This window comes from Purpureocillium takamizusanense, chromosome 5 (genome assembly GCF_022605165.1).
Source record: "Purpureocillium takamizusanense chromosome 5, complete sequence".
Classification (NCBI taxonomy): domain Eukaryota; kingdom Fungi; phylum Ascomycota; class Sordariomycetes; order Hypocreales; family Ophiocordycipitaceae; genus Purpureocillium; species Purpureocillium takamizusanense.
Window position 1 is genome coordinate 326,998 of NC_063072.1, and position 25,552 is coordinate 352,549.

At 51.6% G+C, this 25,552-nt stretch overlaps 7 protein-coding genes across 9 annotated transcripts; 3 read left to right on the forward strand and 4 right to left on the reverse strand.

The window, feature by feature from the left end:
* Positions 1–915: 915 nt before the first annotated feature.
* Positions 916–3,474, reverse strand: JDV02_005704 (uncharacterized protein; the record flags this gene model as incomplete). Its single annotated transcript, XM_047987019.1, has 1 exon — positions 916–3,474. One exon carries the CDS (start codon positions 3,472–3,474, stop codon positions 916–918), a length of 2,559 nt encoding a protein of 852 aa, XP_047843003.1.
* Positions 3,475–3,933: 459 nt separating this feature from the next.
* On the forward strand, positions 3,934–6,164 carry JDV02_005705 (uncharacterized protein). Its single transcript, XM_047987020.1, has 6 exons — positions 3,934–4,733; positions 4,804–4,901; positions 4,970–5,029; positions 5,089–5,141; positions 5,201–5,386; positions 5,458–6,164. Exons 1-6 carry the CDS (start codon positions 4,175–4,177, stop codon positions 6,158–6,160), a joined length of 1,659 nt encoding a protein of 552 aa, XP_047843004.1. The 5' UTR covers positions 3,934–4,174; the 3' UTR covers positions 6,161–6,164.
* Positions 6,129–8,267, reverse strand: JDV02_005706 (Alpha-galactosidase). The gene has a single exon (XM_047987021.1). It carries the CDS (start codon positions 7,839–7,841, stop codon positions 6,237–6,239), a length of 1,605 nt encoding a protein of 534 aa, XP_047843005.1. The 5' UTR covers positions 7,842–8,267; the 3' UTR covers positions 6,129–6,236.
* A 1,797-nt stretch (positions 8,268–10,064) lies between these two features.
* JDV02_005707 (uncharacterized protein) lies at positions 10,065–11,975 on the forward strand (the record flags this gene model as incomplete). The annotated part of the gene is made up of 1 exon (XM_047987022.1): positions 10,065–11,975. One exon carries the CDS (start codon positions 10,065–10,067, stop codon positions 11,973–11,975), a length of 1,911 nt encoding a protein of 636 aa, XP_047843006.1.
* Positions 11,976–12,161: 186 nt separating this feature from the next.
* On the reverse strand, positions 12,162–13,977 carry JDV02_005708 (uncharacterized protein; the record flags this gene model as incomplete). Its single annotated transcript, XM_047987023.1, has 3 exons — positions 12,866–13,977; positions 12,685–12,810; positions 12,162–12,629 (listed from the first exon to the last, which is right to left on the reverse strand). Exons 1-3 carry the CDS (start codon positions 13,823–13,825, stop codon positions 12,162–12,164), a joined length of 1,554 nt encoding a protein of 517 aa, XP_047843007.1. The 5' UTR covers positions 13,826–13,977.
* A 5,093-nt stretch (positions 13,978–19,070) lies between these two features.
* JDV02_005709 (uncharacterized protein) lies at positions 19,071–19,391 on the reverse strand (the record flags this gene model as incomplete). The annotated part of the gene is made up of 1 exon (XM_047987024.1): positions 19,071–19,391. The coding sequence occupies one exon, from the start codon at positions 19,389–19,391 to the stop codon at positions 19,071–19,073; it is 321 nt and encodes a 106-aa protein (XP_047843008.1).
* A 2,936-nt stretch (positions 19,392–22,327) lies between these two features.
* Positions 22,328–24,020, forward strand: JDV02_005710 (uncharacterized protein). 3 transcript variants are annotated; one of them, XM_047987027.1, is made up of 6 exons: positions 22,328–22,508; positions 22,567–22,791; positions 22,838–22,994; positions 23,041–23,277; positions 23,326–23,453; positions 23,528–24,020. In XM_047987027.1, the coding sequence occupies exons 1-6, from the start codon at positions 22,333–22,335 to the stop codon at positions 23,661–23,663; spliced, it is 1,059 nt and encodes a 352-aa protein (XP_047843011.1). In that variant the 5' UTR covers positions 22,328–22,332; the 3' UTR covers positions 23,664–24,020. The 3 variants fall into 3 exon arrangements, with proteins under 3 accessions (XP_047843011.1, XP_047843009.1, XP_047843010.1); XM_047987025.1 differs by having other exon boundaries at positions 23,326–24,020; XM_047987026.1 differs by having other exon boundaries at positions 23,041–24,020.
* Positions 24,021–25,552: the final 1,532 nt, after the last annotated feature.

Below are 25,552 nucleotides of genomic sequence, written 5' to 3' on the forward strand. Positions count from 1 at the left end.
GGACGTGTCAGGACTGGAGCACATGTGTAGGGAAACGGTTGGCACCACGCAGCAGGCAACAGTTCCTGCCCAGTTTTGCACACGGCTTGCCGAGATATCGTCACAGGCACAGGATCCCGCTCTCAAGGGACGCTGCCTAGAAACAAAAAAATCCCTCGGGCGCAAGCAAAATATAGTACGCGGCGTGGCCCGTGTGCGGGGCCTGGCTGCATTCAACTTGACGACCCAGGACTGTGTGTTGGTTGTGGCATTAATTCATTATCGTATATTTTGCCGAGAATCTTGGCTAACAGCGTAGCATTTGGCTGGGACGGGGGACCTCTTCGACGCACGGCGGGGCCGACCGTGATGTGATGATCCATCGTGGATGAGACATTCACGCTAACAGACATGCGGCAGTTGTTCTGTTCATTGAACTGGCGACATATAGCGTAACTGCCGATGGCGCAGGGAGCGCGTTGCTGTTGCCTTGACGGTGACGCATCGTCACTACGCGCCCGTCGTATATAGTCGAGCCTTTACGAGACTGGCAACAATAATCAGAGACTACATGAGCTGCAAGACTTGCAGCCACGGCCCGCTGCCTGGTGAGCAGCCATAGTCAATGATAAAATTGTCATAAATGATATCCCGTTTCCACAGTGTGCAAGGCCGCGGCCCGCAAGCGTTGATTTACGATAGGGGCACGTTGCTAGGAACCAACGTATTGATACATCACCACCAGGTAAAGCCAACGCTATCAAGACAGGAAGGCGCATATACACTTTTCAAGAGTGGGTTTCGCATGCTGAGCGCGGTATCTGTACTTGAGTTACTCTTGCCGTGCCGATTGGTGTCTCTGTCCAAGGACCAGATCTTTTTCCGTAAGCAGGTTCCATGTCATCAATTATGCAATTGCCTGCAGTTTCTTTCCCTCTATGCTACGATGCTAAATGACCTGCGCCCAGACCTATCTATGCCTGCAAACTGCGCGTTTTGACCCACCACGGTCAGGTCTCTGGTGTCTCCCACCGGGAGGGTAATGATCAGGCTTGTCCACGGGGCCACAAACCCAGAGCTCTCGTCCCTGGCAAACGTCACTTCCACCACCGATCCCTTAACTCGATAGGCAATGGTGTAGTTGGAAACTCTGTGCTTCTGCGCCGTCGACACGCCGTCGTCTTCGTACCACGTGGTCTTGTACCACCTCCCATCTTCTGCTCCCTTTCCTCGTGGCGGCGGAAAGATTTCGACACCGCGGTAGTCATCCAGCGGCAAGCTTGCCACGTTCTCCTTCTCTCCCGGCGAGAGCACCTGCACGTTCCGCCCGATTGGTATGGCCGCCCCGACCTTTGCCAGCACGGGAATACCAGCGCCGTGCCATTGTGCATCCACTGTAGCCCACTGACCAGCCTCATAGTGCTCATACGGACTGTTGATATTGATGAAGCCCTCGTCGTCATCGCTTGCCTTGGGGAGATAGACCAAGGCGTCGCTCACTCCGGGCTCGTACACGCCTCCGACCAGCAGGGCGTCGCCAAGCCAGTACTGCGTCTCTCCGTCTGTGATTTGTCTGCTCGTCCACACCTCGGGGTCCGTCTCGTAGCCCCAGCCCGTCCACCGCTGCGGGGGCACCGCCTCTTGGTGGCTGACCAGCATGAGCGAGTATAGGTACGGTATCATCTCATATCTCCTCTTGATCGCCTGTCTGATGAGCGGCGTCACCTCGGGATGCATCCACGGCTCGATCACATCGCCGACGTTGTTGTCTCCGCCCGTTTTGAAACAGTTGATGGCAAACCTCGGCGACATGGCGCCCAGCTGCACCCAGCGCACGAGCAGCTCGGGACTCGGCTGCGGCCCTTCGAATCCGCCAACGTCGTGTCCATAGCAGTGCATGAGGCTGAAACCAGCGTTGAGGGCGATGGCGTTGGCGCCCTTCATCCCCGGCCAGGAAGTCACATTGTCGCCGCTCCACGAACTGCACGCGTAGCGAAGGGTTCCGGCCGTGGCGCTGCGGGTGAGCACAAAGGGTCGTGATTCGGGATCTTCGTCGAGGAGCGCATCGTGAGAAGCCTTGCCGTGAAGCTCTGTGTGCAGGTTACGGCCCCAAAGCCCGACCTGTGGGCGGGATCTGGTCGCATCCGACGCGTCTCTTACAGACGGCTCGTCCAAGGCGCACTGCCAGTCATCGTCGGTGATGGTGTACTCATTGTTGTCGTTCCAGATGCAGTCGATTCCTTCCCGCCGAAGCTGACGGACGCCCTCATACCACCACTTGAAGCCCGCCGCCGATGTGAAGTCTATGTGGCCGCCTTCGCCACTCTCGCCGCCACCGGCACTCCAGAGCCGGGTCACTGCCGTGTCGCCAGTGCGAGGGTCTTTGAACAGGGCGCCAGCGGCCTTGAGCTTTTCATACTCTGGGTGGTTTGCCAGAACATACGGCTTAACGTTGGCAATGAGCCGCATGCCGAGCTTATGGTACTCCTGAATGAAGCCTTCGGGATCCGGAAAGCGGTGACGGTTCCAGGTAAATACATTGCGAGTCTTGGGCGGCGTCTCGGAGACCGTATAGCCCGACGACATTTGGTATGCCGAGCAGGGGATATCGTACTGCTTCATCTTCCGTGCCAGTTCAAGCAGGGCTTCCGATGCGGGCGGGTCGTCGAGCATCGAGTACTTCATCCCACCAGAGAGGTATCCGAATGCCCACCGCGGCACAAGCAGCGGAAAGCCCGCAAGTTGTGCATACGTGCCGACGATATCCTTCAGCGTCTTGCCGACGATGATAATCTCCTCAAGGCCGCCGTAGTCTTGTCTATAGACCTTGTAAGGTCCCCACATGCCGTCCATCTCTGCACCTACAGAGTACTCGCCGCGCGTGTGGGCGGTTGAGAACAACGCCACGCAGCCAGTTGGGGTCGCATTAATGAGGAGAGGAATATTCTTATACAAAGGGTCTGTACGATAGACATCGTAGCCAAAGCTATCGGTCGCAGACAGCTGAAATCGCCGGCCAGAGAGATCCATGGGTGCGGCTTTCTCGCCGAGACCGACGTGTAGGGTATTGCGCCTATAGCGCGAATAATGGGCGACGCCAGAGCCATTGACGGCGTAGGAACGATGCGGCACGTCTTCATGCAGGGCAGATTTAGAGCCCTCCAGGTTAATTGTGACAAGAGGCGCGCCGTCGGACCAGTCAATAGAGGCAGAGACATCCCCCAGGCGAATGTTCTTGCGATTGTCTGCCGATTCGACAGCCGCCGCGTTAGAGCTCAACTGTGACTGCAGCGCCTGCCGGGGGATGCTGGGGTGCGGGGGCAGGGGATGAGTCTCTGAAGTAAAGGTCGTTCTGAAAACATTGGCACGAATTGCCTCTAGAGTAAAAGTGAAGCCATCCGTGGGGTCTTTGCTGCGAAGGCTGATCCGTGGCGTTGACGGGTCAGTGGCAGGATCTAAAGCCCAGGCTTCAGGGACATATTCTTGTTGAGGCATGCTGAATGAGGCTTTGTTCAGTCCGCTGGCGAATGCTCCGCTTTCGTTTCAAAGGGGGTGATGACGGTTGGCTCAGGACTGCAAGGGAGAAGGCATTGGCTCAGTAAGCCTGCGAATTGAGAGCACCATGGATTTATAAAGCGTCAAGCGACGATGATCGGAACGTCTCATCATAATGCCACATCATGAGGTCCCAGTCGGACTCTCGTTCCGGTGCAAAAGACGGACCGGAGAAAGGAGGGAAACTCCGACCGGAACGGACTGTAGGCCACGGGTCGGACGCATTTGCCTTTTAGCCTTCAAGATCCAATTGCCTCGTGGTGTCTTTGCCAAAATCTGACGGAGAAAATGGGTCAACTCCGATCGGAGAAAGCAAAGCATGTCCGGTGGCTGCATTTACCCACCACTGCCGCTTACATCCCCCCCGCCTCCTCAACCCCAGATTCGGCCACTGCCCACCCGAAATGGAATCCCCATGGGGAGCCTGACCCGGTCTCATTTGCCGAGACGACCAACACCGGACGGGCCTCTCTCCGTGTGCTACTGCATGACGTGGATATAAACAGGAGGTAAGAGCAGCTGGTGTCTGGTCCTGTAGCAACGCCCCAGACTCCGTCGAGTTGATGCCTCCTGAAGGCTCAAAGCTGTCAAAACAATTCGGATTTCTCCCGTTGCGACTGTCCGTTAGGCTCCCTTCGACATGGGTTACAGCAGCAAGGACGGTAATGCAGACAGCATCCACCTAGAGGCCGCTCGGCAGCATGCTCCGACCGGGAGTCCCGACGATGCAAAAGACGGTATTACTGCCGTCCCAAGCACCACGACGAGCGACCATCCGCAGCTCAGAGACAAGGCCGCACAGTTTCTCAAGCAAGCTGACCACCCGGTCGTGGTGACACCGGCCGACAATGATCGCGTCCGCCGCAAGATCGACATGCGACTCCTCCCCATCATGCTGTTCGTCTACTGTCTTCAATCACTCGACAAGACGACCCTTTCGTACGCATCCGTCTTCGGCATCATCCAGGATACGAACCTCGTCGGTGATGAGTTTTCCTGGCTCGGCTCCATTGTCTACCTGGCGCAGCTCGTCTTCCAGCCGCTGATCGCCTGGGGCTTGGTCAGATTCCCGGTGGGCAAGTTCTCGGCAGTGATGGTGTTTTGCTGGGGCGCCGTGCTATGTGGCATGACGGCGGCGTCGAATTTTGGAGGCTTGATGGCAGCGCGTCTGCTGCTGGGTGCGTTTGAGGCATCGGTCGGTAAGCCAACTTCCTTCTAGCATCACTGTTCAACGTTGAGCAATGGATGTGAGATACTGACAAGATCCAGCGCCCACTTTTATCGCCATTGTGCAAATGTGGTACAGGCGGCGAGAACAGACGGTTCGCAACGCATCATGGTATTCCATGCTCGGCGTTGTTAACATGGTACGACATAACTCCCATCTTGTATACACTGCTCAATGGTATACTGATTGAATCCTGGCGTGACGTAGCTGGGAAGCCTGTTGACATATGGCCTCGGCCATATCCAGTCGCACTTGCACCCGTACCAGGTACGTGATGGCTTCTCCCGTGCCAGCTTTTGGCATCAAGACTGACCCACGACGTGTAGATCATCTTTCTCTTTTGTGGCTGCATTACAGTTGCATTTTCCGTGGTCATGTTGTATGTTTCCCTGTGTACTTGCATTGACCTATTCCGCCGCCAACGCTTACCCAACGTAGCATCTTCATGCCCGACTCGCCAATGGAAGCCAAGTTTCTCAACCGAGAGGAAAAGTTCATCGCGGTTGAGCGCCTTCGTATGAACCAGATGGGCATCGGATCCGGCGTTTGGAAGTGGGACCATGTGCTTGAAGCGGCCTTGGACCCAAAGACCTGGCTATGGTTCTTCCTCATGTTTGTGATATCGTACGTGCCCCATTACTCACGTAAGCAAACACACATCGGCTTGTGCTTGTGCTAACATCAGACACGCTCAGTGTCCCTAGCGGCGGCATCTCAACCTTCGGGCCTCTCATCATTGAGTCGTTCGGCTTCGACAAGTTCACCACCATCCTGTTCAACATCCCATTCGGGGCCGTGCAGATGATTGCAACCCTTGGCGGTGCCTGGCTCTCCGACAAGCTCCGCATGAAGTCCCCCGTCCTTCTACTACTTTGTCTTCCCCCGATCGCCGGCTTGGCCGTTCTTCTCGCCGTTGGACGTGAGCCAAGCGACCGCGCGGTCCTCCTCGTCGGCTACTACATCATCTCCGTCTATCCCGGTATATCGCCGCTCATCTACTCGTGGTCAGGGCAAAACACAGCCGGAGACACCAAGCGCAAGGTGACCACGGGAATGCTCTTCGTTGGCGCCAGTGCAGGCAACGTTGTTGGGCCGCACCTGTTCAAGCCGAGCGAGAAGCCCCGCTACGACCGTGGCGTCAAGACCAACCTGGCGCTGTTCATCGTACTGGCTGTGCTGATAGTGCTAGGCATGGGTCTTATTTGGCTCTTGAATAAGAAGCAGGCCGCGAAGCGCAAGGCGCTCGGCAAGAGCGAACACATCCAGGACTTGAGCATGACGGGGGCCAAGGAGGCGTCCGAAGGCGAAGTGCTGAACCACTTGGATGAGGCGGTGGGCAACAAGGCCTTTGATGATGTCACGGACCTTAAGAACGAAGACTTTATTTTTGTATACTAGACGGAATAGTCTCAAATCGCTGCCATTTCCTTGCTCGAAGAATGGAAGATTGCGCAACGTTCAGGTGCGCGCCAGTCTACTTCTCGTTGACCGTCACGCCAATGGGCAGAGCAACCACCTGCTCGTTCAGCTCGTAGCCACACTTTGTCGCCGTCGCGGTACCATCGGCAGCCTCGGTCAGGCAATTGGCCGAGTTTCCATTGATCAGGTTGCCAGAGACGGCGTAGCTCCATCCGTCGGTGGAGCAGCCCGAGTGGCGCGAGAGGATCTTGCCCTCAGCATCCACGATGCACTCGTCAGGGCGGAGGATGCTGTTGATGTGGCCGTCACGGCGCACCTGCCACGTCTGCCCATCGGAACCGTCGCACGCCTTGAAGCTAACCTTGCCAGACTTGTCGTCGGTGAGGCACTTCATGCTGAGGGTGTTGAAGATGAGACCGGTGGGAGTCACGGGGCTGACGGACTTGGCGATGCGGAAGACGGCAGTGCCGTGCGACGGGACGTTGCTGGCGGTGATGCCGCCGCTCTTGGCGTCAACCTTGGTCGTCTTGCCCGTCCACAGGTCCTTGACGGTGACGTCCTTGCCGCGGCGGAGGGCCTTGGTGGACAGGCCGGCGCGCTCCCACGACACCGTGAGGCTGCCGGCCGAGGCGCCCTTGTTGAGGATCGTGACGATGCGGTCGCCATTCTCGACATCCTTGGACAGCACGTCCCAGTTGCTGTCGCGGCTGACGAGGGTGGCCTGCTGGATGAGCTTGTCCTGGTTGATCGCGATAAGGTCCTTGTTGGACAGGTACTCGACCTCCTCCTTGGTGATGGCCGTGAGGTCGGTGCTGAGTAGGAGCGGCGCGCTGAAGCTGCACCACAGGGCGAAGTGGCTCTTCTTCTCGTCGAGCGTGTACGACGGGTGGTCGACGTTCAGGAAGTCGGGGTCGTTGAAGAAGCCGACCTTCTGGTACCGCGCGAGGCGGACGTGCTGATCGTAGTTGTACATCATGCTGGGCCACGACTTGCCCTTGGGGTAGGTCTGGATGTCGGCCGAGTGGCGCGCAAGGTGACCCATCTTCTGCGCCCATCCCATGATGGTGTACCAGTCGGTGAGGTTCTTTTGGCCCTCGAAGTAGGCGGGCGCCGAGTCGGAGAAGACCATGGCCTCCGGGTCCTCGGCGATGAGCTTCCCCCAGCGAGCGTAGACCTCGCGGTACACGGGCTCGCCACCGTCGGGCAGGTTGCAGCCGTCCATCTTCAGGTACTCGAAGCCCCAGGCCTTGAAGTCCTTCCAGTCAATCTCCTCGTGGTCGAGAGCACCGGGGTAGCCACCGCACGAGAGGGTACCGGCGTCGGTGTAGATGCCCGGGATGAAACCCTTGGACTTCATGTACGAGGTAAGCCACGGCAGGCCCTTGGGAAACTTCTTGGTGTCCCAGACCATGGAGCCGTTGGCGGCACGCGCCATGGTCGACCAGGCATCGTCGAGGTTGAGGCGATTGTAGCCAACGTCGCGAAGACCAGTCTTGACGAGAGCCTCGGCGGCGTCGACGAAGATTCCCTCGGTGATGTTGGTCATGAAGCGGGCCCAGTTGTTGAAGCCCATGGGAGGGAGAGGCAGCAGAGGCTCGGAGCCGGCGGCGGCGGCACCGCCAACCAGCCCGACGGCCGTAAGCGCAATCTGAGACTTCATCCTGTGTCGAGTCTGCGGCCCGTCGATGTCGGTGCGCTCCTGGGTGAATGGAGAGGGGAAGCGCGGTTAATTGACTTTTGTAGAACCGCCGTGCAGTGAGTGCCCTTGTCCTCCAAATTAGTTAGGTGTGTAGCAGACAAATTGGCGGCAATATGCAACAGTATTTAAATCCCTGGGCCCTGACTGACAAGACCGGAGGCGGTCCGGCGCCGATCCCCGTCGACGTCGCATTCAGGAAAAGAAACTCATCCCGTCCTGCAGCGGCGCCTGCATGTAACAATTGACGATCGGCGGTCGTGATAGTCGAGAATCTGGGGTTTACACGAAGCACCAGACCAGACAAGAATGGCAGGACGGGGACACGGACACGGACACCGCGGGTAACTGGGGCTGGAAGTAGCAGGGCGTTCATCCGTTGCGTCCGCTCGAGCCTACGACAAGATGAAGAATGCACCGCCGGGATTCACAGGCAAGCCACACCGCACTCGACGCGGGCGGCACGACGCAGGCGGCACGACGCAGGCGGCACGACGCAGCTAAAGGGGCTGACGTCAATGCCGGCGGCCCGGGGGCGGAGCCGGTCGCCCCCCCTAAGCCCTACCCCAAACGGCAGCTGGGAGCTCCCATGCGGAGCCTCGGGCCTGCGAAAGCGGAGCAACTTGGCCCGTCGGCTCTCGTCCGGGGGGGCTCTCCTGTGCCGCCCGTATCGACCAAGATGGATCAACTTACTCAATCGATAGCACGGACTCTGCAACGTTGCAGGGTTCGTGCAACGTTGCGGTCCGGGCGGCAGGAGAAGGGCAATGGCTCTGTGCGCTTGGTGGTGCTGGCGAGGGTTAGAAATGTGCTCTTGATATTAGAATCACATGGTGTTGACGATGGCTTCCATCGCATAGCGAGAGAGTCTCCGCGCCCAGCCGTTGGTGCGCTTCGGTCCAGAGTCACCGACACGCTCACACCTACGCCGGGCTTATACAGACACATGGTGTGCGATGCAATGCTATCTGCAATTCAGATTCGGAAAAATAGAACTGAGATATTGACCAGGCTGCTGCCAATTATACTCATGCGATGATGGACTCAATCTATCGAAGCTAGTGATATGGGCGTTCGCCGCGCGCTGAGTCCAGTGAGATTTCACGGGACATCGAGCGACGAGTCGGGCACTACAGACGCTCTTTGTGCCAAGTGCTTACAGATGGACTGTTCTGAAGTGGTAAACCAGCAAAGCTCGGCCATGACTGCACGACGGGAAGCGAAGCCCTCTTGATCCCAGCCCCTCGATAGACGCGCTTCTACAATGAAGCTGCCACGTTCGAACCGGCTCTATCTTCAGCGCGGTAAGCTTGTCTCTTAGGGTACCAAATGTAACCCCAGCCCTCCCCTCATAGCCCCAAGCACTCGGCAGATCCTGCCGACGACAGCCGTCGGGACTTTGTGCTGATTCCATTGATCTCCTATCCCTGTCAGACACTGTCATCAGGCACAGTAACCGCCAACAGGCAAGCAGTGTTTCCAGCGTCCATTCCCCTTTGGCGAACTGCGTCTAGTCCATGTAACCGACCATCTGACGATCGTCTTCGTGCGCCATCGTCCAGTCCCAATCTACACTCGATTAAACATTACCCATCCGAGGCAGAGGAAATGCTTCTTTGCCACACGGATTACTCCATCTTCAGGCCGGGGACTCGTACCCGGTCCGAGCTAGTGCAGATCGTCGGTTCAATACGGAAGCTCGCAGCACGTCGTTCGTCTTGCTCCCCGCCATCCCCGCCCCCCCTTGCGGGGGATCTCCACTCGACGCTGCCCAGCCCGTCCTCCTACTTACCCGTCTCCAGACATGTTCTGTAGAGTCCCCTCTTTTCGACGGCCCAGTCGCATCGAACGTCGCATCAACTTGCATCAAGACATGCGCTCCAATGGCCTGGACGCGTTTCTGCAGTCGCATCGCGACTCCTACCTCAGCATTCGCCCCCGTGTGATGCCTCCTCTCATGTCTGGATGAGCGCCATGCGTTGAAGCTTTCCGATGGAGCTACGAGCCGTGCGGGCAGGTAAGGTTAAAAAGGGCGTGACTGTCCCGTCCCCGACCTAGGAAGCCCACACCAGCAGACTGGTAAGCCCAACTTCAACACTGCAACGTTGTTGCTGGCGGCACCTTTGTTTACTCTGAGGTAAAGATATTGAATCTCTCATCTCGAGCTAAACCAACCCGGCTGCGAGCATGCTGCTCAAGAGTGCCGCCGCAGGGTTGGCTACGCTTCTCGCGTTAGCCGCCCCTTTGGCGTCCGCCAACCCGACGCCCAAGGGCAACTTCAGCTACAATGACAAGGAATTCTTGCTCAATGGCCAGCCCTACCAGATCATCGGCGGTCAGATGGACCCGCAGCGCATCCCCAAGAAGTACTGGCGGCACCGGCTGCAGATGGCGCGGGCCATGGGCCTCAACACCATCTTCAGCTACATCTACTGGAACAACCTCGAGCCCGTCCCGGGCCAGTGGGACTTCCGCGACCGCAACGACATTGCGCAGTTCTTCCGCATCGCGCAAGAGGAGGGTCTCCATGCCGTTCTCCGTCCTGGGCCGTACATCTGCGGTGAGCGCGATTGGGGAGGTTTTCCGGCGTGGCTGAGCCAGATCCCGGGCATGAAGGTCAGGGAGAACAACAAGCCGTTTCTGGATGCGTCCAAGAAGTACCTCGACCGCCTAGGCGCCGAGCTGCGCCGGCTGCAGGTCACTAACGGAGGTCCCATTCTCATGACCCAGCTGGAGAACGAGTACGGCAGCTTCGACAAGGACAAGGCGTATCTGCAGTCTTTGGCGGACATTTTGCGGAGCAACTTTGACGTATTCCTCTACACAAACGACGGCGGCGGCAAGAGCTACCTGGATGGAGGCAGTCTTCACGGCGTCCTCGCCGAAGTCGACGGAGACGACTCCAAGGCGGCATTTGAAGCCCGCGACAAGTACGTCACTGACAAGACGATGCTCGGTCCTCTTCTCAACGGCGAGAAATACATCACATGGATCGACGACTGGGCGGCCAACTCGACGCACCACATCACGTCAGGCAACGCGGACGCCGTCGCCTCGGTCGTTGCGGACCTCGAATGGGTGCTGCAGAACAAGCACTCCTTCAGCATCTACATGTTCCACGGCGGCACCAACTTTGGCTTCGAGAACGGCGGCATCTTCGTCAACGGTCGCCTCAATGCCGTCACGTCGAGCTACGACTACGGCGCGCCCCTCGATGAGAGCGGTCGCCCGACTGAAGTATACCACAAGCTGCGCGAGATGATCTCCAAGTACGTGCCCAAGGGTAGCATTCCTGCTCTACCGGCTACGCCCGACTTGACCGAGGTAAACGAATTCGCGCTGTTTCCTGCTGTCGCGCTCTTCGATACCCTGCCAAAGGAACCTAGCAAGAAGTCCGACCAGCCGGTGACTATGGAGTCGCTCGGTCAGTCGTACGGTTTCGTCTTGTACGACCACACCGCTACCGAGGATTCTTCGGGTATCTTGGTCGCTGGTGACGTGCCCCGCGATCGTATCATCGCATACGTCAACGGCAAGAAGGTCGGTGTCGTGGACAGGACGTACGTCACGCCCAAGGCGGTGCAGTTGACCCTCATGAAGGGCGACGTCCTTCGTTTGCTGGTCGAGAATCTCGGTCGCGTAGACTTCAGCCAGCCTCTGCGCGAGCAGGCCAAGGGCATCGTCGGAGACGTCAAGGTTGGAGACAAGGCCCTCAGCGGCTGGTCCGCATACTCCATTCCACTCTCCTCGCTGCCGAAGGATCTATCCGGCAAGGCTGCTGTGAAGGACACACCTGTTTTCTACACCGGTACTTTCAAGGTGAAAGACAGCGCGAAGACCGACCTGTCGGGCGACACGTTTCTTGCGCTTCCCAAGGGTGTCAAGGGCCAGGTTTGGGTGAACGGTGTGAACCTCGGCCGCTACTGGACTGTGGGGCCGCAGCAGAGCCTTTACGTCCCCGGTGTGTATGTGCAGGCGCATGGAAGGGACAACCAGGTGGTTGTGCTGGAGCTGGAGCCGAGTGCGGATGTGAAGCTGACTGGCAAGGGCATCGCAACGAGGATCTGGGGCAATAACCCCGACCCCGATGCTCCATGAGTATGATACGTGCAGACTCTCAGAGCTTGTTGTACTTGATCAGATAAGAGACAGATAAAAGCACGTTGAAACCAATCGCAGGTTCACGTTGTCGTATATGTCGGGTGCCCACACTCCAGCAGAGCCTGGACAAATTCATAAGTTCATTCGCTCGTAACGTCGCAGCTATGTACAACAATATCTTGTTTAGACCAAGTAGCGGAATCCCTTGCGCATTCGCAGCGACTCGTCATTGCTTTCGATGAAGTCGCCCTCGGCACGCTGTTCCGCCACATCGTGTATCTCGCTCTCGGCCAGCTTCTTATTCAGGTTCGCAAGCATCAGCTTGAAGAGGTAGCAGCCCACGATAGTGATGCCAAACATGGACAGCACAATACCGTAGCTCTTGCGGTAGCCATTTTCCTTGAGGTCCCAGACATAGGAGCCAGCGACGTTACCAAGCTGGCTGAAGGCGTTGATCATGGCGATGGCAACGGCGCGCTTGGCGGGAGGGCGCGGGAATGAGGAGCTGATCCACGAGTAAAAGACGATGAAGCCCGCATACGAGCCAGCTTGGAGAAAGAGCGCGATATAGCGGGCGGCAACGTTGAGGGTAGCCATGCTGATGACGAAGCCGACGATGCCCATGAGGATGGGGCCGACGATGTGCCAGAACTGTGCAAGTCAGTGGTGAACTTGTGCATGGAGAGCGAGATGTGAGGTCGCTTACCTTTTCTTGCGTTCGGTCGGCGTGCCAGGAGATGATGACAGAGATGAGGCACGAGAAAACCCACGGCGGGGAGCTCATGAGCAGTGTCGGCACATATTCGAACCCCAGGGTTCCGGTCAAGGTAGGCTGGATGTCGCGTTAGCAGTGCGTTTAGCGCGCACAGGGGCTGCAAGACACTCACGAAGAAGGCGTTGAAGGACAGCCCAACGACGTAAGCCGTGAACGTGAACATCATGACGTAAATCTTGGGGTCGCGGACAGCCATCATGAGGCCGTCAAAAGCCCCCTGGTTCTCGGCATCCTTGTCAGCCTCGCCAACATCCTCGTACATGCGCAGCTGGGCGACCATTCTCTCCTCCTCGGTGAAACCACGCGCATTGTGCGGCAGGTCAGGCAAGATGAAGGCGGCGGAGATGGCCACGGTCATGGTGACAGCACCCTCAATCCAGAACAGCCAGCGCCAGGCAGCGTGGCCCAGCGTGCCCTGCATGTTGGACAAGACACCGGCTCCGACGAGCGCCGAGAAGGCGTTGGAAATGAGATTGCCGCAGAACAGAATGGCGTTGCGGGTGGTGAGCTCGCGACGCGTATACCACTTGGACAGGATGAGCAGGGCGCCGGGCAAAAAGGCGGCCTCGATGAAGCCGAGCAGGAAGCGGATGGTGACCATGTGGGCAAAGGTCTTGGCATTGCCCGACAGCGTCGAGATGAGGCCCCAGAGCAGCATGGCCAGGGCGATGTATAGCGACGGGCGCTGGATACGGTTGACGAACATGTTGGACGGGACCTGCATGAGAATGTATCCGACGTATAAGATGCTCAGACACGTCGCGTACTGCGTGTCGTCGAGCTGCAGGTCCGTCTGCAGGCCCTTGAGGCGCGCCGAGGCGATGTTGTTGCGGTCGAGGTAGTTCATGATGTAGATGAGGACGAAGAGGCTGCACCGCGTGTCGAGCTTGCGCTTGAGGCTCTTCTCGACGGCCGCCCTCCGCGCAGGATCCATGGCTGGGAACGGGGAGCCGCCCTCGCCGCCGCTCGCGGGTGCGGCAGCGTCCTGGACGTGCTCGAGGTTCTCGACATTTTGTTTCTCGGCGTCGAAACCGTGGGCGGCCTGCGCCTGGGTGATTTCGTCGCCGGCCATTGCTAACGGTGGTGAACGTTGGTATGAGGCGCGACGAGCCTTCAATGTTGTGTGAGTGTGTGAGACGGACAGCGCAGGGCGAGAGGATAATAAACGTGAAGAAGCGACACCGTGGGAGGCAGCGGTCGTCGTTCCACAAGCAGCCAGCAGACCTCGAAACGGTACACTTAGTGACAGAGACGGATTTTCGGTCGGGAAACACCTTAAATATGTAAGACTTCTCGTTCTAGTGCTCTCGAGCCACAAGTGCAACTGCTACTGCAACCTTGGACTGGAGTCGGGTTCCAGCAAGGTCACATTCCCCGTGCCCCCAGCTCAACCCGCCCGCATTCCCACACTCCGCACAACTCACCCCATCTTCCAGAAACAAGGTCCCCCACATCTCCAGCTTTTCTGTTAGAGTCCAGTCCTTTCCCTGTGCCCCCGTGGCGTGGTTTGGTTTCTTCACCAGCGAACAAGGGGGAGGGGGCTGGGCTGGGGCTCCATCCTGGGGGCACTGGAACAGCCCACCCCGCGGAGAACACAGACTTGACACCAGCCAGACTGGATGGATGCCAGCATGACGAGGGGTGGGAGTCTGAACCGTACGTTCGCCGAAGGAGGAACAAAAAGGGTGGTGTCGTCAGAGGCCCGCACGACGACTGGGGGTGTGGTGCCTGCACCGCGGAATGCCACCGAGCGGGATGGCAGGCGACCTTGACATTGGCAGTCTGAACGTTCGTTTGTGTTGTTGAGGCTCCGCAACTAGTGATCTGGTGTGACAGGGGGGCCCATGGACGGGATGGTGGAGGGACCCAGCTGGGCAGTGGAGGCTCCTCAGTGCAGATTCCAGCAGAGCACCGGATGAGCAGAGATTTCTGGCTGAAGCAACGCCGTTTGCCCTCGCGCGCTCGCTTTCCCCTGCTATACCCAAGGGTCGCGTTTTATCGTTCATTGAACCGGTGGACTACGTTTCACAAGCTAGCCTGCTACATTCGAAATACTATCGTGACCATTGATGACGGCAAGACCCAACTATGCACTCGAGCTCCGAGCCGAAAAGGTCCGCGGCACTGCGGCTCGCAGCAGATCTACAGGGGCGCCAGAGTGCCGGCACGCCTCCCCGTTGCGCCATTATCCCGCCATGCCATGAAGGTGTGGCTCACTAGTTAGCTAACGTCTGGTTAGTACGCAGGCAGATGGCGGCGTGGGGGCGCAAGATGCAGGTGAGATGCCGCCCGGCTATTGATTTTGCCCTTTCCTAGCCTCAACGTCAGGGAGGGCAAGAAGAAAAGCTGCGCTCTCTTCAGCGTGCACTCCTCGGAGAACCTCGCACAGTCGAGGCCAGGAGAGCATGGCGATTGAGCATCATGTGCCTGGCTCTGGCGTTTTGTAGTGTAATAGCATCAACTCGTCTGCGTACCTAGCCCCATGAATTATTTATTGTAACGAGCCTTGGTTCTCCCATGTCCAAGGTGGAACGATTCATGCACCACGCGCTTCCATGGTTCACCGACCGCTAGCAGCCTCGCCGTCTCTCCAAGGGGACCCAGTGGCTCCACACAATAGCCGCCACCTCGGTCGTACCGCGGCCACTACGCACGAACGAACGTATTTCATACCCCGTCGGCTAATGAACTGACGGGGTGGGTTAGACTCTATTGCGGGAGGGCTCCCCGGGTGCTGTTGTTGGGGTGGTGGAAGAGCGGATAAAAGGACGAGGTTGCAGCTTTCGCCAACGAATGCGGGAGACACCACGGATGATAGCGCGTCGTGCGGGGGGTGGCGATTTTTCCTTTGTTTTCACCAAGGAACAGCTGGAGACGTGGGGATCCGAGAGGAGGTTGTGACCTGAAAGCCAGCAATATGATAGCAAGACCGTGACAGCAAATAGAAGACCGCGGGAATACTATTTGAGTGATGTGCCTCGAGTCCTTCCGGACACCTGGGCGTTGCTTCTCTCCGCCAAAAAGCCGCAGCCATATATTTCGCATATATTTCGCATCGCGAAATTTATTGTCCCAGCTACCTACATATACAGCATTGCGACCTGGCCGACCGATCATTATGCGACACGAACGGTGATGAAGCGCGCGATTCGGTTGTTTTCACGCGTAGCGAATTATGCGCGCAGCCAGAGGCTTCCCTCCCAGGGCCGACACGCCAACGCGATGCCAAGGTCCCAGTGCATAAAATCGTGCAGGTCACATGCCTGGGTGTACTCTTGGCCTGACCGTTAGGGTGTTCACCACAGGTAGTCATCGCTCGTGTGCAACATCGCGAAACGTTGGTGGCAAGGACCAAAGGTTCGTCGCACAAACTTCCATCTCGAGCCATCGACTTAGCAAGTGCAGAGGATTCACACGCATAGTATTGGTAGCAACTCTATTTCCGGCCGTGGGGACGGCGGTATAGCACACCCAATCGTCGCATTTCGTAGCATAGCAATCCTATCGCGGGGGGATTCTTTAACTTACTATCGTCTTTATATCTCAGTATTCATAATCCCTCCGGGTCTAAGGCTTAAATATAAGAGATATAGCCGGTATATAAGATATAAAGTAATCGAATATCTCTAGGATACTTCGCTCCTTTATTATCTTACTTAAATCTTTAATATTAAATATTACTATTATAGACGATACTACTATATATATCTCTATAATAGAGAATAGTTTACTTAAGTAAGTATACTTTCTTATAAAAAAGAGAACGAATATATTTAGGTTAAGGATAAAATAAAGCTTATTAAACTACTACTTTAAAATAAACTTATTTAATCTTATAAAGTATCTCTTATTTAAGTCCTATTAGCTAAGACTAGAATTATATAGCTTATAGTAATAAAGAACTTTTTACCTCGATAAAGTATATATATTAAAATCGATATAAATATTTATAGGGGTATAACTTACTATTATCCTTATATCTTAGTATTTATTATCTTAGTAATATAGCTTGCCCCTCCGGGTTTAGCGCCCCTCGCTAAGCTCCTATTAGCGCTATGCTGCTTTTACCGTTATTTATAAATCCCTATTCCCCCTACTACTCGTTTTCTACCCTTAACTCTCTCCCTTTCTTATTTATACGCCCTACTATACTCTTTTATGCGCCCGTCTATCCCCTCTTGCCGTATATTTATATACGCGATTTTCTTACTGACCTTATACGATAGGACTACTATCGTCGCCCCGGCCGGTGCTATCCTACGCTTTATATTCAATCGGCCGCCTCTTATAACCGCCGACCGTATATTTCTAGTGACTATAGATTATATAGCTATATTTCGCCTTAGATAGGACCGATAAGCGCTACTTATATACTTATCTAGGCTATCTAAGGCAGCTCTAGCTACTATACTAGATGCTTACTTAAGAACCTTATTTAGATTGCCTATTAACTATAAAGGAAGCGAGACTGCCTTTCTTAATAGTGCGTCTTATAAATAAGGCCGTTCGCGACTAAGGTATATAGCTCGGGAGGCCTCTAATAGCATCCCTCTTAACTATTAATATTATTTCGAGTCGAGTTAAAACTAGTTATAAAGCAGGCGGATATATAGGGTCCCTAACTAATACTTAAGTAAGCTAAGTATATAGGCTTACTAATAGACTCGAATAATATATAAGGCATTTTATTACCGCGCTTATTAAAGATCTATCTTTTATAACCTAATTATAATATTGCTATATAGTTAGGTAGCTTAGCTTAGCTTAAATATCGGCCGATAAGATATAAGGATATAATATAGTATAGTTCCTAATGCTCCCTCGACTCGAACTTAATAAGCTAGATATCTAGCGTGCCCGAAATAGTATCGCTCTTCCGTTTCGCTATTATATAATATCAGACGTTACCTAACGCTAAACTCAGGACGAAGACGGTAAAAGGGTAAGGGGCGTAGCGGAACTTTTTTAATATACGCTCTATTACTAACGCGGCGTCTATTACTTACTATCGCTTAATAGAGTACGGTAAGAGGGGCGAATAGATAACGGGCTAGGTATAAAAGGAGTCTAGCCGTTTAGCTATTAATAACTAATATTAATTCTATATATCTTTTAGTAGTAAATGCTTATAAAGCGCTTACTAAGTAATTATACCTATAATTTCCTCTTTGCCTCTATACTAATATATCCCTTTACTCTTATTATACCGTTCTTATACTAAGTAATCTACTAGAATATAATACTTATTAACCTTAACTATTAGGTGCCTTAAACGCCTTAATTTATATTAAACGGCTATAAAAAGGCGGCAAGGTGATAAGTACTTAACTTAACGCGATTAACACCGTTATCCGGTATAAGAGGTATATATAATAAGGCGGTTATAATATAACCTAGCTTACCTACTATTACTATTACTTTACTATCCCCTAATAAGGGTTAGGGTTATTAAGCAACGACTATAGCAAGCCGCTGAAGACGATGTAAAGCGCGGACGCTCTCCAAAACCAAGCTTCCACGATCGTGGGAAACTGTTCATTCCACCCTGCCACGTGGATGGCTCTATACACGGTGCTGGCCGTCCATAGGAAAATGCCCATTAGATGGCCCTACATGTGGCGAATCAAGTCATCACCCGGCCAGTTTCGTGGCCGGTCGACGACAAGCTCCTCCGAAGTGCAAACCAATCCTTCGGGTACGCGCATTATTAGAAGCAAGCCTAGATCGCCACGGCGCTTAAATTGCTGCTAGACTCTCTAGGGCATCTCTAGGTATAATCGGAGCGCCTTATGGAATCTCAATTCATCGTCGTCAAATTCCCCAGGCTCTAGCCGTTCCTAGATTACGGAGTATCCATCGATCGCTTTAGAGGCAAGTTGCCATCTAGTCTACCGCATGGCATTCGACGCTACTATTTCCGACGCCCGTTCCGCGCACTCGGGGCGCTAAGCTAAGGTTGTACCAACTTGTATGCCACCTCGTAATACCATGCGCCCGCCCCTTACTTACTGGTTCTTTACTGATTCTTTATCGGGCGCAGATGGGTTAGATCTAGAAGACACCTGTTGGCCAGAGTTCTCGGAAGTTATGGCGACTTGTTCGGTGGCGGTTTAAGCGAAGCCCTTTGTTTCTACGCTAGACGTTCCGGACATATATAAAACACCAGACATTTCCGTCTTAACGCCAAGATCTCGCAAAATGTCTCGGTCAATCCTGTCCGCCGCGCTGACTTGACTGGACATGTACATGTATGCGCACATCGATCGAGTCCACTCCCCCCGCAGTATTGTTGGCTCTTTTATCTATCTGGGCTTGTTCTACCATAGGGTGTAGTTGATAAAGGCGCACACGATATGAGCGATGGTATTCGTTTTAAGCGGCGTAACGGGCAATCCGACAGCTACGCGAGCCACTGCCTGAATGATCACCCATGCCACTTGTATGCAATATATGACCTTGCCGGACCCGTCGGTCTTGCTCTTGTCGGTGATGTCTTCCCTAGTTATAGAAGGCAGTAAGCCGCATTTGGCTAGGAGCTGGATTCCTCGAGGTGTTACGTGAAGGCGCCGCTGGTGTGGAATAAATGGCTGTCCGTTCGCTATATCGGGACCGGCAAGGTCAAAGATGAAACCACCCATACCGGCATAGAAGCTGTGAACTATTGTCCACTGCAGGCTAGGTGTTGCATCTTTACCAGATGACTTGATCTATCACCATTAGCATTGGCGAATTGTGCGAACATTGTGCATACCTCTTTGACCACTTTCGTCAGCGCCCGAGCAGAGATGTACTGACGCCAGGCAGCCCATATCACGAGTTCCGGACCGAAGATTCCCAATACACTCTATTTAAGGTACCGGTATGCGTACTGGACTTGCCGTTCATCGTATCTCGGCAGATTCAGGTGCACCGTTGACCAGACGCAGAGACTCAGCGTGAAAACGCAAGAAAGAAGTAGCGAGAGGGTGCCTCGACCATCAGGTTCTTGCGTAAAGCCGACCAACGTTGTGTTCAAAGATCTGGGTTGCTGAATCTCCACGGACATGTCCTATCGCTAGAGGAAGCAAGAGCAGAAGTTCTGTGCAAGAAAACTGCGTTAAAAGACCCGAAGCGAGGGCAAGGTAAGCATCAAGAGATGCGCGACATCGTGCTACCCGCTTGTAGAAAGCTTTCAAGTCCAGTTATCACATTGTCCCGACCAGCGACTTTCGCGTTATGCACCACCATGTCGCTTATGACCAACTGCGGCTCGCGTAACAATCATGCCAGGGTCCGTAAACAGTTCGAGATCGGGCGCTTGTACGGAGTACCTGAACCGCGGTTAGTCAGAGCGCTGCAAGCGTATGGTACCCCATTGGTTGGCGCCCGAAGCCTTGACAGGGTTGGTGAGACAGGATCACCACAGTCACGCAACGTGGCTGCATGTGACAATTATTGGACACTGATGAGCTGTCGTCGGGCCGGCCCGAACAGGCAGCCACCAGACTCCGCACTAGTCTCCCCCGTTAGCTTTTCTTGGGCGGCTGGAGATGGTATATGATTGGTCCTTGGATAGTCAGCGGCTCGGCTGGCCCAATCTTAAATTTGCCTCTACCCATGTTTAGGGGCTCGTCCCTAGACTTAACACACAAGAAGTGTTCTCGATAACGTAAGCCCCCTAATTTCGGGCACACCCATTTTCGGGCACCCTTATAACACTATAATATATATATCATAACTTTTGACTATAATATTAAAATATAGCTAATTTAACCGATTTTTATATTATCGTAATTATTAAAGCTATTATTTATTATATAGGGACTTAAATTTACGCTATTAATTAATTTAAGTATATATTATTAAGTTAAGTATTTATATTATCTTTTTCCTTATTTTAATAACCTATTTAATATTATTAAATTAATAATTTAAATCTAGCTTAATTTTTTATTTCTTTAAAGGCTAAAGATACTTTAATTAATACTTTAATTTCTATATCTTTATATTAGCTTTAATAAAAGTAATATTTTACTTATTAAGCTTATAGCTAACTTTATAAAATAAATACTTTATTATTTAAGTTACCTTTCTTTTTTTAATAAGCTTAATATTAAAGTTATATACCTTTTATAACTATTATAATATATATAATAGATATATCTTTAAGTTTAGCTACTTTTTTAATATCTTAAAGATTTATTAAGCTAAATTTTAATCTTATAAAATAAACTAACTTATAAAGGGCTTAACTATATTAATTAACTATAAACTTAACCTTTATTAGCTTCTTTATATAATCTTAACTATTAAAGTAAGCTTTTAAGTATTATAACCCTCTTAAAAAATATAGCCTTTTTAATTAAGTTTATATTATTATAAATAATAAAGGTCTTAAAGGTATAATAATATACTACCTTTAATAATATAAAGTAAGAGATATTTAAAGGCTAAAGGATATATAATATATATAATAATAAGAAAGGTAAGAAAACGCTAGCTTTAAAGTACTTATATATAAAATTATTAATTTAATAGCTTTTATATTTATTTAATATATATTACCTTTTATTATTAAAAAAGGCTTTATTTATAATATAAAGATCTCTTTAAGTTAAGATAAGGTAATTAAATTATTAATTTACCCCTTTATTATAGTTATAAATTTTTAATTAATTAAAAAAGTTATTTCTTAAAGAAACTATTATTATTAAAGGTCTTAGCTTTTAAAGATTATAAGTAATATTAAGGCTTAATTAATTATAAAGATATATTTAATAATAGTAGTTTAATAATATAATTTAATATATTTTATAAAGTCTATAACTTTTCTACTTTTTTAAATATAAGGCTATTTACTTTAAGACCTTTTAATATCCTTATTTTATTTATATTATATTAATTTTTTAGCTTAATAGCCTTAATTATAAAGAGGCTTAATAATTAAAACTATTCCTTAATCTATAATATTAATATATTATTAAGCTATATAAAATTAATAATCTTATCTTTAATTATCTTAACTTTTAAGTTATAATATAAAAAGCCTATTATTTAATTTTTATTAAAGGTTAAGAAAATCCCCTTTAACTTAAATAATCTTACTTATAAAGATCTTAACTTATAGATATATTAATAATAGCTTAAGGGATTTTAGGCTAAGATTTAATCTTAAAGGTACCTTTCTTAATTAATAAAGAAATATTAATACTTTTAAAAAGCTATTTTATTTAAAAATATACCTTTAAGATAACCTTAAAGTATAACTCTTAAAATATTATAGCCTTAAGTAACTTATAGCTATAAAGAGCCGTTTTAAACTACTATAATAGCTATTTATAGGTTTTCTTTACTATATTCGGTCTTTTTAAGTATCGTTAATAGCCTTATTAACTTATTTAAAAAAGCCGCTTATTTTAGTATAGAAAACGCGGTCGCGATATATAGCGTAGATATAGTATTAGTATTGAAATAGGGTGCCTAAAAGTAGGTATGCCCGAAATTAGGGGGCCCACGTTAATTAAGACGCTTCTTTAACAATCTCAGCAATTGCACTCCATCTTCTGCGCCGTTGTCATATTCAGCAGCCACACGTCTCTCATGTCTCTCCGGCGAACACCCCCAGAATGCAATGGGCATTTTAAACAGCCATCTCCTTGCCAGAGTGGTGCCGGAAATCTCGGGCTACATGGCCTCGTTGCACCATCAAAGTTGCTGTTCTTCCACGAAATACCATCATGGCAGCAAGATAACGAATTTATACTCTCAGGCTACAGGTAGCGGACCTACCCAGTACACCATTTTATATGGGCTAGGTTCTAACTCTTTGTGCAGGCCGACATCAGGATCTGTCTGGATCTCTGTCGCGAGTCTGCTCTATGTTAACAACCAGACTATTAACACGTACTCGCACCTCATTGGAGCTGTGATCTTCGCTCTGCTCCCATTCTATTTCTATTATTACGTCTTCAATCTTCCCCCCAATGCGGAGAATGTAGACTTGCTGGTTATATGCATATACTCGTATGGTGTTGCAGTCTGTTTTGCATTCTCCTCGACGTAAGTGTGCCTCCACATATGGAGAGCCGACCTTAACCTGGTATAGATTCCATCTCCTCTGGAATCACAGTCAAAATTTTGCAAAGTTCTGCAATAAACTGGATTACGTGGGAATCCTCGTCTTGATGTGGGGAGCGGGTATTCCCACGATCTATTACGGATTCTTCTGCAACCCACGTTTGCAAGTGCTCTACTGGTCAACTGTCAGTCAACCGCCCACCACCTTTGTCCACAGCTAATGTTTGCCAGACTAGCGGTGCAGCTTTATGCTGCGCGGTCTTTACTCTTAGTCCTCGTTTCGGCTCGCCACAGTTCAGGCACTGGCGTGCAAGCTTCTATGCTGCTTTTGGACTTAGCTCTGTGGTATTTGTCGCGCATGGCCTTACCTTGCATGGCTGGGAGCTTCAGAAGACACGCATGTCATTAATTTGGATGGTCTGGATGGCGACTGCCAACCTTACCGGCGCAGCAATATATGCTGCCAGGGTATTGTACCTGGCCTGAGCAAGTCAGACGGTCACTAACTTGAAATAGGTCCCAGAGAGGTGGCTGCCTTATCAGTTTGATATTTACGGCGCTAGCCATCAAATCTTCCACGTGGCTGTTATCATCGCAGCTTGTGTACATTTCTTGGGGCTTATGGAATCTTTTCTCGTTATCCGGTCAGCTACCCATGCGTGTAGCGGTGCGTGGGTAGCCTGACTGCTGCAGTGTTACCGGCTGTCACGGAGAACAGGGAGTACGAGATCTTGGCGACTACTATAAAGTATCCCGACGGACCAGTCCGGTTGAACAGAATCAAGCTACGAATTCTGAGCTCATGGCTTGATCTGCTTCCACGAACCGCGCAGCTCGTACTGGAAAGGGACTGAGCAAGCTATTACCGGCTCCGGGAAATCTTACTCTACTGACAGGGCACCTTGGAGTTTCGCGATGGGAAGGAATCGCACAAGTAATCGCAGCGAAAGAAGCAAAGAAATACAGGCCCCCATTAGCAGTACTAAAGAATCGGGAGCGGGTCTCTTGTCGAGATGCGTTGACTTGGCGTCAAGTGGATGAATGATGTCTGAGCCGCGAGCGGAAAGTCTCAGTGAGGTTGACACCATGGATCCATCCATCTGCCGCGAAAGAGGACCTTGGCAGGAGGTTTTCAGGTGGGGTTACGCGATGATATGGCGCCTGCCCGTGTTGTATCAGTTCTACAGAGAAAGTTTGTAAACACCATAGCCTTTGCCTCGTTGGTTGGTGAGCCGTGGGCCGCCATCACTGCTCATGGAGCTGGCAGTTCTGCGCTGGCGCGGCGTCTGCCGCTTTCCATTTGCCTAACAGGGCACGGCAGGAGGGACGACCGGACAATCGGCTGGATATAAAGGCGTCTGACCGACTGGGTGTCGATGACCGATGTCGATTCGGACCACCTTTAGCAGGCTTTTTTTCTGAAGCAACCTTGAATCATCACATCTGTCATCCCCCGTTTCCCTCCGAATGGCGAAGGTGCAGCTCAAGAGCGGTTGCTGGAAGGTCGTTCTGGACAATTTCTAAGACCGAATGAAGACACCAAGACCAGAATCTCTTGACTTGCATGTGTCCATGGTCGAGCTGGAAGGGCACGGGCTCCAGGAGTGGTACGACGCACACCGGGGTGACGATTTCAATACAGATGACGACCTATGCGTTTTTATGCCAGTAGAGCTGTCAAGGCGGATGGAGTTATATGTTGCTGGTATAGCGGATGAGAACCCGCTCTTAGATGTCCATTAGCCTTATTAATTTGGCGCCGTTGAGGGGAAAGGCATGGGAAGGAAGCAATCCAGGAACAGATGAAGAGAAACGCATCATAGAGCGGGTCGAAACTATACTCGTGCATTTGATTCGCTCACCGAGTGTGACTCGGCTGATTTGCCAGATGCGAGACTACTATATCGCAAACATTGCTTATCACAGCGCGACAGATCGTACAGACCCGCCTTACAGCAGGTCGATCTCGCAGACAAGACGCCCAGGGGTAAGGCAAGTTAGGCTAACGGTCCGGTAGGCGTCAGAGCTAAGCTCGACCGCGTATAGCCTATTAATTGGCCCGCTCGACCGTCGAGAGAAAAAGCGGACCGACCTTCCGACGAAGCGATCCAGTGGATTCCAGGCTCCCGGATTTCCGCACGCGGCGGGATGCCCACGGCCATCGATCGATAGGGGCTCCGTGGAAGTTGCCTATGCATTCGATCAGTCACTATTCAGGTGGCGGAGTTAGGATAAGCGGTGGCATGCGCGGTGCGGGAGGAGGCGACGGCGGTAGTGGAGGCTGACACGGACGCGCCGCCAGCGCTCGCACTTCGGAACGCAGCCGACGGCGCAACGGGCCAATCTCCTCGGACTCACTAGGATACATTCAATACCCTAGATTCTTACCCTAGATCATTAATTATCTATACTAAGCGACTATTCATAAAGCCTTCCTCAACGACCTACTTATCCCAGTCTCCGCCTAGATCATTTACTATCTCTAGTCCTACTATATTAGGGCGAGAAAGATACTAAACCGTAAAGCGCGTTCCCTTCGTACTCTTCCTATCTCTACTTAGCGTATTATAATATAAGGACTCCTATATATTAATATATTAATATAATAAAAAGGCTATTAAGCTTTAATTAAATAGTCTTAGGTATTAAATATTTATATTTACGATAGTATATAAAACTATATAGTAATCTATAATAACGTAAAATACTTATATTAATAAAGTATACTTATATCTAAAATATA

What these genes read in the sequence shown, in the direction of transcription:
- JDV02_005706 (XM_047987021.1), bottom strand. Translation starts at nt 7,841, where the DNA reads ATGAAGTCTCAGATTGCGCTTACGGCCGTCGGGCTGGTTGGCGGTGCC.
- JDV02_005710 (XM_047987027.1), top strand. Translation starts at nt 22,333, where the DNA reads ATGTCTCTCCGGCGAACACCCCCAGAATGCAATGGGCATTTTAAACAG. An exon ending in TGTTTTGCATTCTCCTCGAC is followed by an intron (nt 22,792 to 22,837) that starts GTAAGTGTGCCT and finishes AACCTGGTATAG; the next exon opens with ATTCCATCTCCTCTGGAATC. An exon ending in GAATCTTTTCTCGTTATCCG is followed by an intron (nt 23,454 to 23,527) that starts GTCAGCTACCCA and finishes CACGGAGAACAG; the next exon opens with GGAGTACGAGATCTTGGCGA.
- JDV02_005705 (XM_047987020.1), top strand. Translation starts at nt 4,175, where the DNA reads ATGGGTTACAGCAGCAAGGACGGTAATGCAGACAGCATCCACCTAGAG. An exon ending in CGCACTTGCACCCGTACCAG is followed by an intron (nt 5,030 to 5,088) that starts GTACGTGATGGC and finishes CACGACGTGTAG; the next exon opens with ATCATCTTTCTCTTTTGTGG. An exon ending in GCATTTTCCGTGGTCATGTT is followed by an intron (nt 5,142 to 5,200) that starts GTATGTTTCCCT and finishes TACCCAACGTAG; the next exon opens with CATCTTCATGCCCGACTCGC.